The 16,915-nt window shown below is 42.7% G+C and overlaps 1 protein-coding gene across 1 annotated transcript in view; it reads left to right on the forward strand.

Annotated features, from left to right (window-relative positions):
- RYR3 (ryanodine receptor 3) overlaps positions 1–16,915 on the forward strand; it is a 386,865-nt gene that overhangs the window by 347,028 nt on the left and 22,922 nt on the right. Inside the window, exons 77-88 of the mRNA XM_068992826.1 lie at positions 230–286; positions 1,505–1,604; positions 1,755–1,834; positions 3,215–3,291; positions 5,779–5,852; positions 6,108–6,125; positions 6,546–6,626; positions 7,093–7,181; positions 8,111–8,239; positions 11,676–11,780; positions 13,519–13,600; positions 14,259–15,592. Of these exons, the coding sequence (XP_068848927.1) occupies positions 230–286; positions 1,505–1,604; positions 1,755–1,834; positions 3,215–3,291; positions 5,779–5,852; positions 6,108–6,125; positions 6,546–6,626; positions 7,093–7,181; positions 8,111–8,239; positions 11,676–11,780; positions 13,519–13,600; positions 14,259–15,592 (2,226 nt within the window). The remainder of the gene's footprint in view (positions 1–229; positions 287–1,504; positions 1,605–1,754; positions 1,835–3,214; positions 3,292–5,778; positions 5,853–6,107; positions 6,126–6,545; positions 6,627–7,092; positions 7,182–8,110; positions 8,240–11,675; positions 11,781–13,518; positions 13,601–14,258; positions 15,593–16,915) is intronic.

Below are 16,915 nucleotides of genomic sequence, written 5' to 3' on the forward strand. Positions count from 1 at the left end.
TCCCATTTCTCTTTTCTGAACTCCTTGGTAACCGCAAAGGTGGTGTTTAGAGTAGAGTGTTGCCTGCTGGGATCCGAATGTTCTCAGTTTTACAGAGTGCTGAGGTCCTGAGGTGCCTGCGAATTACAGCCCGTCCTCTGCCCTCACACAGTAGAGCAGAGTCCTGTTTACTAAGCCCACCTTTAACCTAACTGTTTGCCTCCTCCTCTCCTGGCTGCATCGAATCCAGAGTTGTCAGAGTGGGGAAGACGAAGACGAGGAGGAAGACAAGGAGAAAACATTTGAAGTGAGTTCTCACTAAGCTTGAAGCCAACCAGGAGGGCCTTCGGGGGTGGATGCTGACATCAGCCATGCAACTCACCCACCGTTGTCAGGCGGCAAGTATGCAAGTCGGCCTGGATGAGTGCGCTGCCTGTGGTTGCTGTCTGTTGGCCTAAGGAAAGGTAGCAGGCAGCCAGTAAACAGATGGTCCTTCAAGTTTGTTCTTGTAGGAAATCTCCTACATCGACCCAAGTATGGGGCCATGGGAGGGCACATTCAAACATTCCAAAGTGAAAATTCACAGCGGTGGAGACACTGCATCCAGTGTCTCTTTTGCACTATTATTCTGTAAATGTACTTAATGACAGTCTTGATTTGGGGCAGTGTGGGACCCTGAATCTCTCAAAATAAAACTCCATTAGTTTACTTGTACTGTTTTATAGACGAAGTATTCAAGAGCAGAAGTAAATGAATACAGGGATTTCTCTGGTGGTCCAGTGGCTAAGACTCTGCACTCCCAACGCAGGGGGTCTGGGTTCGATCCCTGGTCAGAAAACTAGATCCTATATGGTGCAACTAAGACCCAGGGCAGCCAAATAAATACATGTATTTTTTAAAGTAAATGGATACAGTTCTGGAAAACTTTGGCTTCTAGCATGTCACATTTGTTAAGTGTGGTCTGAGCTTTCTGGATAAGTAGGCATATGCTGTGCTCAGATGAATTCCAGCTGAGTCCTCAGCAAGTTGTCCTTAATGACATTGAAAACAAACCGTTTTAGTCTGAGGTCACTATATTTTTTTTTTGCTGGGTCTTCACTGGAACATGCAGGTTTCTCCAGCTGTGGTACATGGGCTTAGTTGCCCCGTGACATGTGGGATCTTAGTTCCCGACCAGGGATCGAACCTGTGTCCCCTGTTTGGGAAGGTGGATTCTTAACCACTGGATCACCAGGGAAGTCCCTGAAGTCACTTTCTATAATCATAGCGTCACTGGAGAATGGACTGTGTTTTGTACTTATCAGCACAGAAAGTGGAAATTTCAGCATCAAAATGTGACTGAATTATGGATGGACAGTTTTGGAAAACTGGGTCACATCTAAAAATAAACTTCCAAGATCTGTTTTGTTCAAAATTATGTGTGTTGCCTTCCTAGGCAAGTAAAGAATCTCTCTCTCAACTCATCTGACTACAGTGAATTCTCTGGGGGTAAACAAATCCCCTTCCGCCCTGCTATTTTTTCCAGGAGAAAGAAATGGAAAAGCAGAAAACCCTCTATCAGCAAGCCCGGCTGCATGAGCGTGGAGCCGCCGAGATGGTCCTTCAGATGATCAGCGCCAGCAAAGGTGATTTCAGAGACTTGTGCATGGGTCCCTTAACTAACACTGAGATGTCACCCTGTGACATGAAGTCATTATTAAAGAATCTGGATAAAGCCCAGTAGGTGTGATTTACCCTGTTTCCTTGGTGATTCCATCTAATCTTTACTTCGACAGGTGAGATGAGCCCCATGGTGGTGGAGACTCTGAAGCTGGGGATCGCCATTCTGAATGGGGGCAATGCCGGTGTGCAGCAGGTAATGGGGGCTCACAGGAGGTGGTGCAGACTTCCTGGGGTATTTCCAGTTAACAGCTGTCACACTTTGGGGAAGAGAGGTTGACTCTGCTGCATGGACGGCCACTGAGAATCACCTTTGCTGGAGTTTTGTCCTCAGTGGCCAATTACGTTGAGTAGCTGAAAACAGATAAAACCAGGACTGGGAGTCTGCAGACAAACATGTGCTTACTAAAGAAGGGTTATCTAGGGTTCAAAAAGAAAAACATTACATTTGTTTCATCATTAGGTGATTTTTTTTGAAAAAATATACTCTAGAGGAAATTTTCTCAGCCTTTGGTTTTTATTTCAACACTTTCATTTATTGGTTGCCTTACTGTGAGCAAGAAGCTTGATCAGTTAAGTGACATTCATAACCCCACACACTTGTTTGTTCAGTCATTCATATTAACAGCTGCTTAGTGATCACTGACTATGTACTAGGGCCAGGCTCTCTTCTGTGGGTAGAGGATGTAGCAGTGGATCATGAAAATAAACCTCCCTGCCATCATGCATTAAAAGAGAACACACAGAGATATACAGTGGAGTGCCTGGCACATGGAATTCATTCAACGATCTGACCTGGAACTGGCTGCAGATGGTAGACATGCAGTAGTGTCTCCTGAGCACTCCAGGCTCTAGCTAAAAATAAAAGCAGCTGTGTGCACAGGAAAATGAAATTTCAAAGACTGTTGGCATCCCCAGGGCCTTTGAGAATTTTCAAATCCATAACTACCACTATTGCACATAATTTTTCCCAGGCTTTAATTCATCACAAACCAAATTTCTCATTAAGAACTACCATTTCAAAGGCACCCCTCACTTCCTATTCTCTTCCATCACCACCCCATCAGTTGACTTTCTTAGCCTTTAAAAAAGCTAAGAAGATTCTTACTATGCCAGACCAAGTTTCTAGCTTGCCAGTAACAGAGAACAAAGCAAACTGTCTCTTTGTGAGAGACAGTGGGCTCTCAACTAGTTTCATTACTAGCTAAGCTCCTTCCTCCAATGCATTAAACATTGCATGAGCTGTTCAGATTTTACCTCAGTAACCATAAACATTACTAGAGCCTAGTCCTAGAACCTGTTCCAAAGAGAAGAGGCTTCAAACAGTAAATCTTTGAAGTCAAAGGTCTACTGTACCACCAACACCAGTGGACCTTTATAAAATAAAACATCAGCCCTAAGAGATTCTAGTTCTTTAAGTAGACAGTGGGGCTCAGGCACATGAAAGGCTTAAGTCCACGGGTGGAATATTTTCATGCTTACCCAGGGTTACAAAACCACCTCCTGAATCTCACTTGGTCAATATCTGTGCCAGAGTTTTCACTGCTTTTCCTTTTCAAATGTGTCTCCCTTACAGAAAATGCTAGATTACCTAAAGGAGAAAAAGGATGCTGGGTTCTTTCAAAGTCTTTCTGGTCTTATGCAGTCTTGCAGGTAAATATGGGAAAACCACCCATAGCACTTTTTAAAAATTATTCGCTGTTCAGGGAAAGGAGCATGGGATGGGAGAGTGCCACATAAACTGGCTTATCATGGAATTATTGAGAAAAGAATACCTGCTTCAGAAGAGGATGGGCATTATTCCTCTAGCCTTCAGGTTTACCTTCAAATAGCATTCAGAAGGGAAAATGTAACACACACACACACACACACACACACACACGCACAGCTTACCTGTCTACATCTGTGTAGTGTTTGAATTGCTCTTACCTCCTTTTTTGTTATGCTGTTTTCTTTGGAGCTGAGTGTGAGTCTCTCTTATTAAACCTGTATACTCGTAAGTCAAACTGGCAAAGAATGGAAAAGAGGAATACCTCAGTGTGACTCAAGGCTCTGTGTTCATTAGATCCATTAGGTACTTTGTTAATCTCTATCCTTAACAATTCTTTGAGCCTGAAGAAATATTTCGTGGGTACATATTTTGACAGAGGTACATCCTGATGTGGGAACATTTTGACATTGTCTGAAAAAGCATTAAACTTTCCATTTATGTTACCCAGTTGTGCAAGCCTCCCCTCTGACAGATGAACAATAGGTAACCAAAAGTCATAAGGTTACCATACTCGCTCGTTTCAGAAACAAGCCAGCAGTCTTTCTAAGAAAAGTGTCAGCTTATTCAAGATTCATATATATATATTGAATCATCTGCAACTCATTCCAAAAGAAGTCAAAGTTATAATTACCTAGCTCATTTGCCTCCAAATAATAATTCTTAAAATTGGAACATTGGTCCAGTTGAAAATTTGGGGGATGGACTTTCTGACTCGGTGAACTTCATAATATTGCTAGTCATATTGGCTTGGGTAAATATTGTACCCCTGGGTTGTAGGGAACATATCTGAGCTGCAGTACAATCCCTTGTGTTCAGCTCCATTTTTCCCTCACCAACAGCCAATTCGTTTATTTCAGGAAAAGAAAATGTAATATTGCCAGACCTGACTCACTGAGGATAAAATAGTACATGCGGACTCAAAGATGGCAAAAATCAAGGCAGTTCAGTTCCATATTGCTCATGAAATTCTCAGTTAAATTTCTGAGCTCCCTTAGTAGTCTGTAGCACTTAATATCGCTAAGCTAATTTATAATGATGTCTTAGAGGGATAGGTGACATACTCTTAGAGGCCAACTGAGTCTTACCAGAAGTTTTAAGATATTTTAATGGCTTTTTGCTGATTATAAAAATAATACATATTTGTAAAATAGTGAGCCATTCAAGAAATTAAAATTTGAAATGGGTATTTTGGGATGGAATAAAGGTCAGAAATGTCTGCTACACAGATTGTCTCCTGAATCAGCAGTGATGCTTCACAGCAGCTATGTCCAAATGTCCTGTGTCCATATTCTCCTCCCAAAATTGAAGGATGGTGTTGTATTATTTTTTTTACAGACCCTTTTTACAGCAGGACCTGGGAAAAACCAACATGAGAGCAATAGGAATTTTCACTTTCTCTATAAAATTTATCTAAATTCTAGAACATATGTGACTCTCTAAAAGGGGGAGAAGGGGTGCTGGATTTTTCCCTAGAGTCTTTTCAAGCCAACAGTCATTTTCTTCGCCCAGTGGTTAAAGGAAGAGGGGAGTTTACAGAATCTTACTGGGCTCTGCCATAGGCTTCCCTAAGGTCTATATTCTTGTGAAACTTTGTGGTCTTAAGTTCTATGAAATCATTCATACTGTAGAAAGAGATAGACTCTATTAGAGAGACAGAGGGAGCCTCAGTTGGATATCATATGATCCTTATCCTCGTGACCACAGCTTTGTGGTTGACCTAGGGGTTCCTGGCTAAGCAGGAGTTGGTGGTGGTTGTGACTGGGAAGGTTACGGAAGGTGAGGACCAAATGAAAACCAACTTGTCACAGGTTCAGGAACACATAGGGACACCATGGCCTCTCAGAAGCATTATCTTGACTATTATTGGCTCCTGAAGCATAGAGTAAAGGAGGTGGCCCTTCAGAATCTGAAATTGTTGCTCTCTCCATGGATTTTTATCCTAAGCACTAAAAGCCACAATTCCTTGTATTTCTCAGAAAAAAAAAAAAAAAAAAGAAGATGAATGTGGGAAGAACATGAATTAGTGCAGTTTAAAGTAATCTTCCCCTTAAGAAATCTTAGATGCAGGTTATTCCTTCTTTATTTGGAAAGCCTTTCTAAATCTTCAACCATAAGAAAGGATTCCAACCGGACAAACAGTGACAGTCACTGTAAGTGTGTCTGACCCCTGTCCTTGCATGTCTCAAGAGCTGTGAGCTCCAGGCACTGCTTGTCACAAACCCAGAGAACCGTTAGACTCAATTGCACTGTAATGTAATTTATGGTAATACAAGGACATGATATTCTTAGTTGATGGCTACATTGACATTAAAAACCCATTTTCCCAGTGTGCATAGCCCTGAACCTTGTTTTCTTTCATCTGTTACAAGTGTCCTTGATTTGAATGCATTTGAGAGGCAGAATAAAGCTGAAGGCCTGGGGATGGTTACTGAGGAAGGAACACGTAAGTAACTGACGAAGGTGAAGGCTGCTCTCTTTCCGATTAAAATCCTGGTTAACTATTTATGGTTAGGGTTCCTGCTCACTGCTACTTAACCTCCAAGGACTTGCTCCATTTTAGCAAGATGTTTCCATCCGTAGTTTTGATAAAGCACATCCAGGCTGATGTGTTCACAGAACCAGTCTTAGCTAAAGGCGCTCTATCTTGACGTTCGTGGTTTTCTTACTCTGTGTTCTTCTGTTTTTCTCTTATCACCAGTCATTGTTCGTGAGCGTGGTAAGTTTGAATCTCTGGCCTGAGTTCCTGCCATGTGTGTGAGTCCTAAGGGATCTTATTTAATTGGCCCAGCACAGACACATTTTCGGCTTGGTGGTTGCATGTTGAGTTTAAATCAGCAGTCTGTCATTTAATTAAAGAAGTGTCTTCCATCTTCTAAAGCATGGGTTGTGGACTGTGAACCGTTACTGCCAGCAGCCTAGTTGTTTTCCTTCCAAATGCATCCCAGGGCTGACAATCCTAGCTTTGTTGGGCATTGCCTCAGTTCCCATTTATATTGGATTTGTCACTATTCATCCAAAGTTCCCTTTCCACACAGCTCTGACACAGTTCCTTGAGCATTTCTGCAGTCATGTGTATCCGAAGGTATTCTATGTTGAAAAAGCAAACAAATGCTTGCCCATATTCTGTGTTTTCAAGGTGAAAAAGTACTCCAGAATGACGAGTTTACACGAGATCTCTTTAGATTCCTACAGTTACTTTGTGAAGGACACAACAGTGGTAAGTGGAACACATTGATTCGTCAAGGGAAAACAACATTCAGGTGCAAAATTATGATTCATTTCGTGTTGCCGCCCTTAACACAACCAATTGCTAATTCAAGGACAGCAGTTAATCCATTCCTCAATTTAAACAACACAATGTAACATGAGCTTTAAACTTCACGGCTAGTGTTATTTAGTGCCATCCAGGCTAAGTTGCTTCCTTAAGTTGCTTCAACCTCCAAATGTTGAAGTTAAATGCCCACCCCTTGCTGTCAAGTTCCTCAGAGCTCATGAAGTCCAGTTTCTGGTGTCACTGGGATGAGTGGGCTCAGGGTGGTACTCTGAGCACCTGCCAGGACCCAAACAGGGTGCCCTTGTCAGGCTTTCCACATAGTATGTCTCTTCTGACCTTAGCTGAGAGGGTAAGACTTGCTCCTCAGCCATGACAGGGATGAGCTCTGATCCAACCCTGGTGTTCTCAGATTTCCAGAACTTCCTGAGGACTCAGATGGGCAACACCACCACCGTGAATGTCATCATCAGTACTGTGGACTACCTTCTGCGTCTGCAGGTGAGTGGGTGCTGGATGGTAGCACACCTCGTATACACTTCTAGAAGCTAAAGACAGTTACAGAAGACCAGGGACAACTGAGGATATGGTCCAGCCTGAGTGCAGAAGATACTGTAATCCATGTCCACACACTTATGGGAAATCAAATACCTAAATGTGAGTTTGAAGACTGATAAGAAGGAGCGGTTAAATACGAAATCTGTTCTAGGCTGCTGGTTTACTTTATTTTAGCTGGTGTAAACTTAGCCACAGTGCTCCAGAGCTATAAAACAGTCTGTGAGTGAAAACAGAGTTTCCCTAGGAAAAAGAGGTACACAAAGTGATGGGAAATGAGTGTTCAGACATCACTTGGTTTAATTGTTTGAAGGAAAATCCAAATAATTTCAAGAAGATCTACACAAACATAAAAAAGGATTCTCTTTTCTCTTTGCTAGTTTCTCAGCCTGGTTCTGCCACTTACCAGTTCATGACCTGGAGCAATCTATTGAGCCTCCTTGTGTTCCATTCTCCTCATCTATAAAATGAGGAGTGTACTGTCTCATTGGGTGGTAGTAAAGATGAAGAGGTTTAACACATGTAATGTGCTCAGAACAGTGCCTCGTACTGACAGTGCCAGCTGTTATGTTGCTGAGTATTTGGGTGATCATATTTATCTTTAATGTAACGTTTTGCATTGTGAGTAAATTGTCCTATAACATGGTCACTCAGCTCCGGCTGAACACTGTCCTCTCTTTCACCTGTTCTTTCCTGTGGAGGGGAAGTATCTACTTGGGATCTGATGTCTCTGTGCTTTTTCATAGAGTCCCAGGCTCCTGTCATAACAAAGTGGTCACGGAAATGTAGGATGCTCTTGTACTCTTCCTGAACACGAGATTTAGCTTCACTTACTGATACGTGAGACATACTAAACTCTCCTTGTTTGTTCTTAGGAATCAATCAGTGATTTCTACTGGTATTACTCAGGGAAGGAGGTCATTGATGAATCTGGACAGCACAATTTTTCCAAAGCCCTGGCGGTCACCAAGCAGATCTTCAATTCGCTTACAGAATACATCCAGGTATGTGCTACGAAGTGTTTGCTTGCCAACGAAGGTAACGTTGTTAATATTCCATATCCTGTATTCCCTGCAGAATGTTGGCTGCACGTGTGGACTGTGAATCCAGCTCTAGCACTGACAGTATTTCTTATCTACAACAGGAACCGATAGTACCTACACTCTATGAAAAGCTATAGTTTATGGACCCAACTATCACTTGTATATACCATTGTCACACTTGATTCCCATTGATTTAGTTAATGTTTTGCTTTCCCTCCTAGACTGAAATTTTTTTGCAGACAGAAAATTTCTTAGGTGTTTTAAATTTCTTCATTTCTGGCACGTGTGGCACATCGTAAGTGTTCAGTAAGCATGGAGAGTGGAGTGGAGAAATAATTGATAGTATGAAGGAATAAAGGGATCAATGATATTATCTTGAGCCTTGATGTTAAAAACAGAATTCATGAGAGCCTACTCATTTGTCAGAAATCAGCTCTGTGGAAAAGGAACTTCAGAAGCACATATGCTAAGTACAATGACAGGCAAATCAACAGGTGAATTTCAGGGTGAATATCTACATCTTACAGCATTTTTTATTACATCTTACAGTATTATGTATTCATTGCCTGCAGTGGTCTCATGAAAGGAATAGAGGACGTCCTCAGGCAGAATTTGCTGTAAAATCCGTAATCATATCATGGTCCTCTGTAATGGAATGTAAGATATTTTTTAAGATCTGTATGATGAGCCAACTGCCACACTCAGATCATATCTGCTTACTGAAATAAACACAAGACTAAGACTTGAAAAGAAGAAGGAGTTCAAGAAGAGATTGATCCATCTTTACTCAAGGATTATAAAAAAGATAGGGAGATACAGCTAGGAATGTGTGACCAATCTGAAGTTTCACAGCACGTGAAGATCATTGAACAGATTGACGAGCATCTGATTTGCTCTCTGTAGGACCCATCCTAAGCTCCAGGAAATTTCATGGAGCACTTAGCCCAAAAGTAAAAGAAGATTCACCCTTATTTGGGGTGAATCTGAGATTCTTGAACAGTCAGTTTTATTTCAAAAAAGAATCTAGAGACGTCTTGAGATCACATACCACAGGTACATGAACAGTGAATTTTAAACATGCTTAGTTGACTTAGGGATGTAGGCAAAATTTCTCCTGCTCACCTCTTCCCTTGGAATTCAGCCAAGCCTTTTCTAGAACTTGACACTAGAACACTAGTATCAGTGTTCCTTTTGAAAATTGATTGCGTGATTTGGAGAGTAATTAAAGGGTAGAAAAATACAGGAAAAAGCATAAGGAACATAGGCGGAATGTGACAGAAGATTCAATGTATAAAAAATACTTAAAATAGTCTCTTTGAAGAGGTAGAGAGTAAGATGCTGGCTTAAGAAACCTTGGAAATGAAAACAGTCTGAAAGACCAAAGGCAAGAATAAGCACTTTAGTTGATGTTTTTCCTATGTGGGTATGTTAATAATTCTGAAACTGTACATACAGTGGATTGGCCAAAAAGTTCATTTGGATTTTTCCATATAATTGTACAGAAAGCCCTGAATGAACTTTTTGGCTAACCTAATATAATGGAAATGAGCCAGGTTTCTCACTGATGAGCAAGCAGAGGAGACTAGAAGATCCCTATGGGGATGAAGGAGAGTTAGAGACACCCATATGCTAAACTCATGTTCATCTTAACATAGATATAAATGGTTACATATGGAAATATTTATGGATATGTGTATATACATGGATTAGTAAAACACATCTATTTCTGCTGCTCTGTCATCCAGGAGGACTTAAAAAAATGATACCCCAGTAGCAGCAAATACAACTAGAGCCTAGTTCTTGGTTCCTAATACCACTCTCCATTGAAAGGAAATAAGGCTCCTTAGAGAAATGGCTGATTCTAGAACTAGAGCAAGAAACATACAAGATGAACCTGGAGAATCCTATAGTGCAAGAAAATGCTAAAAAAAATAATGGTGGAGGTATGTCAAAGGGATACAGGAGCCAACTGAAAGAGCTCCCAATGGCCAAAATTAGAAAAATTAGAGCTACAAAATAATGTCAATAAAGTAATATTGAATTAAAACCCAAACCATAAAATGAATACATGAAGCCTATACTGATGTAAATAAGTGCTAAATAAATAAGAACAGACAACTCTCCATTCAGAAGAATTCCAAATGATTTATTTTTAAAAAGAAAAGAAACAGTGGTTCAATAATGATCTTCAAAAGTAGGGAAGGTTATTAACATAGAAAATGCAGAGTGGTCATCAAGTCATCCCTGTTTGGCTTTCAGAAAAGATAGACATGATATACCTGACATGTAGGTTAATGATAAGAAAATCCTAAAAGTAGTTTAACATTCATAATTCAGAATTTTTTTTACTTGAGTAAATAGCCATGTGGCCATCACATTTAATGAGTAGCTTTGCCTGCAGACAGTGGAAACACATGGGCCTCGTTTTCAAATTGTGCTCCTTGGAACCCTGGAGCTCCTCAGAACTCCTCTTAGGCCAAGGTGGGGCCTGGAGTTGGCAGTAGTGTCCTTCAGCCCTGTTTCAACCAGAGCATTTACTTTTATTTTTTAATATGAATTAATTTATTTTAATTGACAGTTAATTACTTTACAACATTGTATTGGTTTTGCCATACAACAACATGAATCTGCCAGAGCTATGTACGTGTTCCCCATCCTGAATCCCCCTCCCTCCTCCCTCCCCGTACCATCCCTCTGGGTCGTCCCAGTGCACCAGCCTCAAGCATACAGTATCATGCATTGAACCTGGACTGGCGATTCGTTTCATATATGATATTATACATGTTTCAATGCCATTCTGCCAAATCATCCTACCCTCACCCTCTCCCAGAGTCCAAAAGACTGTTCTATACATCTGTGTCTCTTTTGCTGTCTCTCATACAGGGTTATTGTCACCATCTTTCTGAATTCTATGTATATGCATTAGTATACTGTATTGGTGTTTTTCTTTCTGGCTTACTTCACAATGTATAATAGGCTCCAGTTTCATCCACCTCATTAGAACCGGCTCAAATGTATTCTTTTCAATGGCTGAGTAATACTCCATTGTATATATGTACCACAGCTTTCTTATCCATTCATCTGCTGCAACCTAGCAACAGAGCATTTACTTTTAAAATAATGTTTTTTAACATAAGAACAAATGCTAAAGAAAATCTCTGAAAATCACCACACTGTGAAATTCCTAGTGACTTTTCCTCGAAATAGGATCTTAGGATGGGTTGGGGGGTGGGGCACACACAGTGGAGTTAGGGGAGAAGAAATAAGTAACCTGGGAAAATACTGAGCTACAAGATATGTGACCTTTGGAAAGAGCTGATGTCAGATGCCCTTGCTAAGGCAAATTTCAGAGCAGCTTGTGATGCTTCAGTGAAACAGAATGTCCTCCTCTCCCCAGGGCCCCTGCATTGGGAACCAGCAGAGCCTGGCTCACAGCAGGCTGTGGGACGCAGTGGTCGGCTTCCTCCATGTGTTTGCTAACATGCAGATGAAACTCTCCCAGGTACTGTGGCCTGTTCCCCATTCCCCATGTGTCATTGATGTGAAATGCTTAGTCAGTCCCCACCCCCTGGTCTTCCCACTGTGGATGTGGCTGCTTGACCAACTGCCTGGAAAAGCCAAGCAGATCAGATCTCATTTGTAAAACGAGGGCCTCAATGGGAGATGGGAATGAACACCTCTTGGGGGGTCCCAGACAGGCTTTTGCATGAACACAGCTTCCTCCTTTGTGTACGTCCCACCAATCCTTTCCATCATTGCCTCAACAGTTGCTTTTTATGGTGCTGATCCTTTGTGCTTCCTTGTCACTGTTGCAGTTTATGAACATGATCCACCACCTTGTCTGATCTTTCCAGTGTCTGCATGTCTTTAATTCACATCTCCCTTCTCTCTCAACCTTTGCTGCCCCTCCTCCCCATCTCTGCCTTTCCTTCTCACTCCCCATCTCTCTGGCAAGATGAATTGGAATCACTCAGGGCGTTTATTATGAACAAATAAATGTGGTGTCTGTAGCAGCTGATCGCCTCTCTCCATAACACATGAGGGAGAGCTTTAGGATATGTTTCAGGCTGATTAGAGTCACACTGGCAGCATTCATGTGAATAATGTGTACCTAAAATTTTCAAGGCTGTCACATCTGCCTCTCTCTTTTGGAATGTGCTATTCACCCCTTTCGTTTTTCCCCTTTTGACTCTGGCCTTATGGGAAGAGAGAGTTCTTGGGAGGGCTGCCAGTTTGGCAGTCATACATCCACTGCTGTGTCAACCCCACAGGGCAGCGTGGTGCAGAGTCTCTAGAGACAAAATCCTGACCCTGCCACCTCCTCATGGGTGTCTTCCGGGAAGTCACTTCCCCTTTCTGGTTTTTACTTTCATCATCTGGAAAATATTGGGAGTTAGATGGTGACCTCAGAGGGCTCTTCTAGCTCTAACAGTCTACACTTCTGTGATGTTTTGTGGATATCTGTGACACTCTCAAAAGGTGGGAGGAAAGCCTTCTGAAATCTGAAGGGCTAGCCAAAGAACTGTGTCCTGGTGAGAGAGCGTCTGTGAAAGAAGTGTGGCCCAGAATCCATATATTTAATCTCACCCTCAGATTCCCCACCTCAGACCTTCCAAGGGTTGTTTCCCTTCTATGACAACAGGTATCAGACCCAGAGCCCACTTGGCAATGCCCTTGTCTGCCATGCTGAAATGAAAACCAAACAGACTGCTATCAAAACCATCCGGAGGAATAGCCTCAATGATACAACATTTTAAGGGATGAATGGTACCCAGATCACCACCGATTAGAATCAAGAGAACCTAAATTAAGAAAAAAAGGAGAACCCATTTGGTGATTGGAACCTTGATAATTTAATTGGATTGCAATAGTATTCCCCAAAAGCTCACTGGTAATTCTTCAGTATGAAAAATGGCAACCTAAGCTACTAGAGATGCCTAATGGGTCTTTGGTGGATTGGGTTGTTCCGTAGTTTTGGACAATTGGTGTATCTGACAATGTTGTGCTAATAAAAGGAAAACTGTAAAGGAACTCTTCTGGATGAGCCCTGTTAACAGCGAGCCTCCTGATGCTACAAAGAGAGGATGCTAAGATGTCCGCATCCACCATGAGAAGGGAGCTCATTCTGGAGATGGACACAGCCTTCACCTGACCTTCCCAGAGCAGGCTCTCCTTGCTCACTGCCCTGTACTTTGCTGAGGGATCAGATAGCTCAGGGGTATCTCCTGTTTCTGTTCTAGGATTCCAGTCAGATCGAGCTGCTGAAGGAACTCTTGGATCTCCTTCAGGACATGGTGGTGATGCTTCTGTCCCTCCTGGAAGGTTGGGCTGTTTGGTATAACTAGGCATTCACACGACTGTCATTGGTCTGAGCACTAACCGTACTAATCACGCAGAGTATCCTTCTGGCAGGTCATTGATGCCAGATGACATTGGTTAGAAAACCAAATTTTCAGAAACAAACAAAAGAAAATGAGTGAGGGGCACATGGCCTGATGGACAAAGCCTGAAACCAACTCATTTTGTATCAATAGGAAAGCCAGAATGAACTGGGGAAAACCTCCAAGCTTTGCTCTTCCCTATCCTCTCCTCTCCCCATTGCTTTTCAATACATCTGGCTGCCAGTGTGTATGCCAGCCATCTGGTTGGGCACCCTCCTAGGTCTAAGGGGATTAGAGGGGCACCACTTATCCCTATGTGTCCCTGGTAATCTGATAACAAAGCCACTCTCCAGGCCCCAGGCCAGGTAAAAGGCACTGGCCTGGCCATCTCCTCCTTCCCTGTGTTTCTTTCCCCTTGGCTCCTAGTGGTATAGTCTTTATGGCTTGCTGCTCCCTCCTGCCCATTTCCAGATCATCACGGTCAGAAAAATAGCTGACCAATTTGGGATAGAAGTCTTCTAAAAATATCTGCCTGACCAGTTCCATGATGACTTGGGTTTATTTATGTATCTGTGTGTCTTTTTGAACCTGCCTCACAGGGAATGTGGTAAATGGAACCATTGGCAAGCAGATGGTTGACACACTGGTAGAGTCATCTACCAATGTAGAAATGATCTTGAAATTCTTTGACATGTTCTTGAAACTTAAAGACTTAACCAGCTCAGACACCTTCAAAGAATATGACCCCGACGGGAAAGGAATCATTTCCAAAAAGGAATTCCAGAAGGCCATGGAAGGGCAAAAGCAGTACACACAGTCAGAGATAGACTTTCTCCTTTCGTGCGCAGAAGCTGATGAAAATGACATGTTTAATTACATCGATTTTGTTGACCGGTTCCATGAGCCAGCCAAGGACATAGGGTTTAATGTGGCAGTGTTATTGACAAACCTCTCTGAGCATATGCCAAACGATTCTCGCCTTAAGTGTCTGTTGGACCCAGCAGAAAGTGTACTCAATTACTTCGAACCATACCTGGGACGCATTGAGATCATGGGTGGGGCCAAGAAAATTGAGCGTGTTTATTTTGAGATCAGTGAGTCCAGTCGAACTCAGTGGGAGAAGCCCCAGGTGAAGGAGTCTAAGCGACAGTTCATCTTTGACGTTGTCAATGAAGGCGGGGAGCAAGAGAAGATGGAGCTGTTCGTGAACTTCTGTGAGGACACCATCTTCGAGATGCAGTTAGCATCGCAGATCTCGGAATCTGACTCAGCCGACAGGCCAGACGAGCAGGAGGACGAAGATGGAGACTCTTCGTACGTGTTAGACGTGGAGGGTGAGGAGGAGGAGGAGGAGAAGTCTTTGGAGTGTGCCTCTGCATTTGCGATGGCTTGCGCCTCAGTGAAGAGAAGCGTGGCCCACTTTCTGAAGAGGGCCACCCTGAAGAACCTCAGGAAGCAGTACAGGAAGGTGAAGAAGATGACCTTCAAGGAGCTGGTGAAGCTGCTCTTCTCTTTCTTCTGGACGTTGTTCGTGGGGCTCTTCCACTTGCTCTTCACTATAGTGGGAGGGATCGTTCAGGTCCTCTGGGGCACAGTGTTCGGAGGGGGACTCATAGAAGGGGCAAAGAATATAAGAGTCACCAAGATCCTGGGCGACATGCCTGACCCAACCCAGTTTGGCATCCACGATGATGCGATGGAAGCTGAGAGGGCAGAAGTGCCGGAGCCGGGCATCACCACGGAACTTGCGCACTTCGTAAAGGGGGAGAAGGGAGATGCCGACATCATGTCAGACCTCTTTGGACTCCACCCAAAGAAAGAAGGTGGCTTAAAGTATGGGCCCGAAGTGGGTTTGGGTGACCTTTCTGAGATTATTGGCAAAGACGAACCCCCTACCTTAGAGAGTACTGTCCGGAAGAAAAGGAAAGCACAGGTAAGCACGTGACTTGTTTGTATCACCTTTCTTTATCCCCAGAAAAAGACTTGCCACTCTACCTTGCAGTCAATACTGATACCAGTTCTCTAGGAGCAGATAGTGTATTAGACACCAGCTCTTCCATGATGACCCTCTGATAATTCCAGCTTCGTCATGTCTGAAGAGAAGAGACTTAGATGGTTGTCTCAATGTCTAGTTGCTGAATGGTCTTCCAGTTTACATTGTAAGAGTTCAAACAGGGTGATCCATGACCTGCCACTTGCTTCCACACCTTTTATTAGGTTAGTTTGCAAGGCGCACAGGTTCATTCAGTAACTGAAAGAGTAGAAAACCAGGTACACCGTAAAAGGAGACCTTTCTGATAAGGTCATATGTCTGTGGTCTCCTGAAGGATCCAGATGTTAGCATACAGTTTACACAGTGCCCAGTAGTTTTGTCATGCTGGGGACATTTTCATCCTTGTGCTGCCCCCACTATCCAATTTGGACTTTGAGTTGGTGAACTAGATTGAGTGAATAAGATAGCAAGAATTCAGAGCCCTTTGGCCATCAAAAGTTCTGGATGTTGTAGTATCCAACTCACAGCATCATTCTAGCAGTAGTAGAGTATGGAGCGAAGTGTGAAGAGATCAGAGCCCAAAGACAACCTTTATTCATGAACTACATTGCTGTTTACCAAATAGTTGATGTACACTTATCACTGTTTTAGGCTCTGAGAATACAATGGTGAATGAGAAATGCATTGTTCCTGTGATTTAGTGAAAAAGGTTGGCATTGGACAAGTCAGTACAAGCATGGAGAATATTAAGAAGGAGGACCATCAGTGCTATGGAGATGTGTAGGAGGTGTGGAACATCAAGAAAGGAAGCTTCAGAATCATAAACATTCTGACAGTATTACTTGATTTACTCTCTTTTGCTCCCTGGTGTAACCCAGGGATTAGAGCAGAGTTTGAAACATAACAGGGACTCATTCGAGGCCTGCTGTATGCCAGGCTGTATTCCTGGGATATGGGAACACATTGGTTAATAAGAGAGACAACAGTTTTGCTTTCATGGAGCTTAACTTCTAGTGGAAGAAGATAGCAAATAAATAATTACCATTTGGCGCACATGCTGAAATGAATGAACAAGATTGTGTGTTACAGAGTGATTATGGGCCCTGCTATAAATAGGATGCTCAAGGTGCATCTGAAAATGTGTCATCTGAACCAAGTCCTGAAGAATGGCAGACACATCAAAAATCAGGACAGTCATATTCCAGGCAGAGGATATGGCTTGTGCTAAGGTTCTGGTACAGGGAAGTATGTCTCAGGAAGAAA

The sequence above is a fragment of the Capricornis sumatraensis genome, chromosome 2, assembly GCF_032405125.1.
Source record: "Capricornis sumatraensis isolate serow.1 chromosome 2, serow.2, whole genome shotgun sequence".
NCBI classification, from domain to species: domain Eukaryota; kingdom Metazoa; phylum Chordata; class Mammalia; order Artiodactyla; family Bovidae; genus Capricornis; species Capricornis sumatraensis.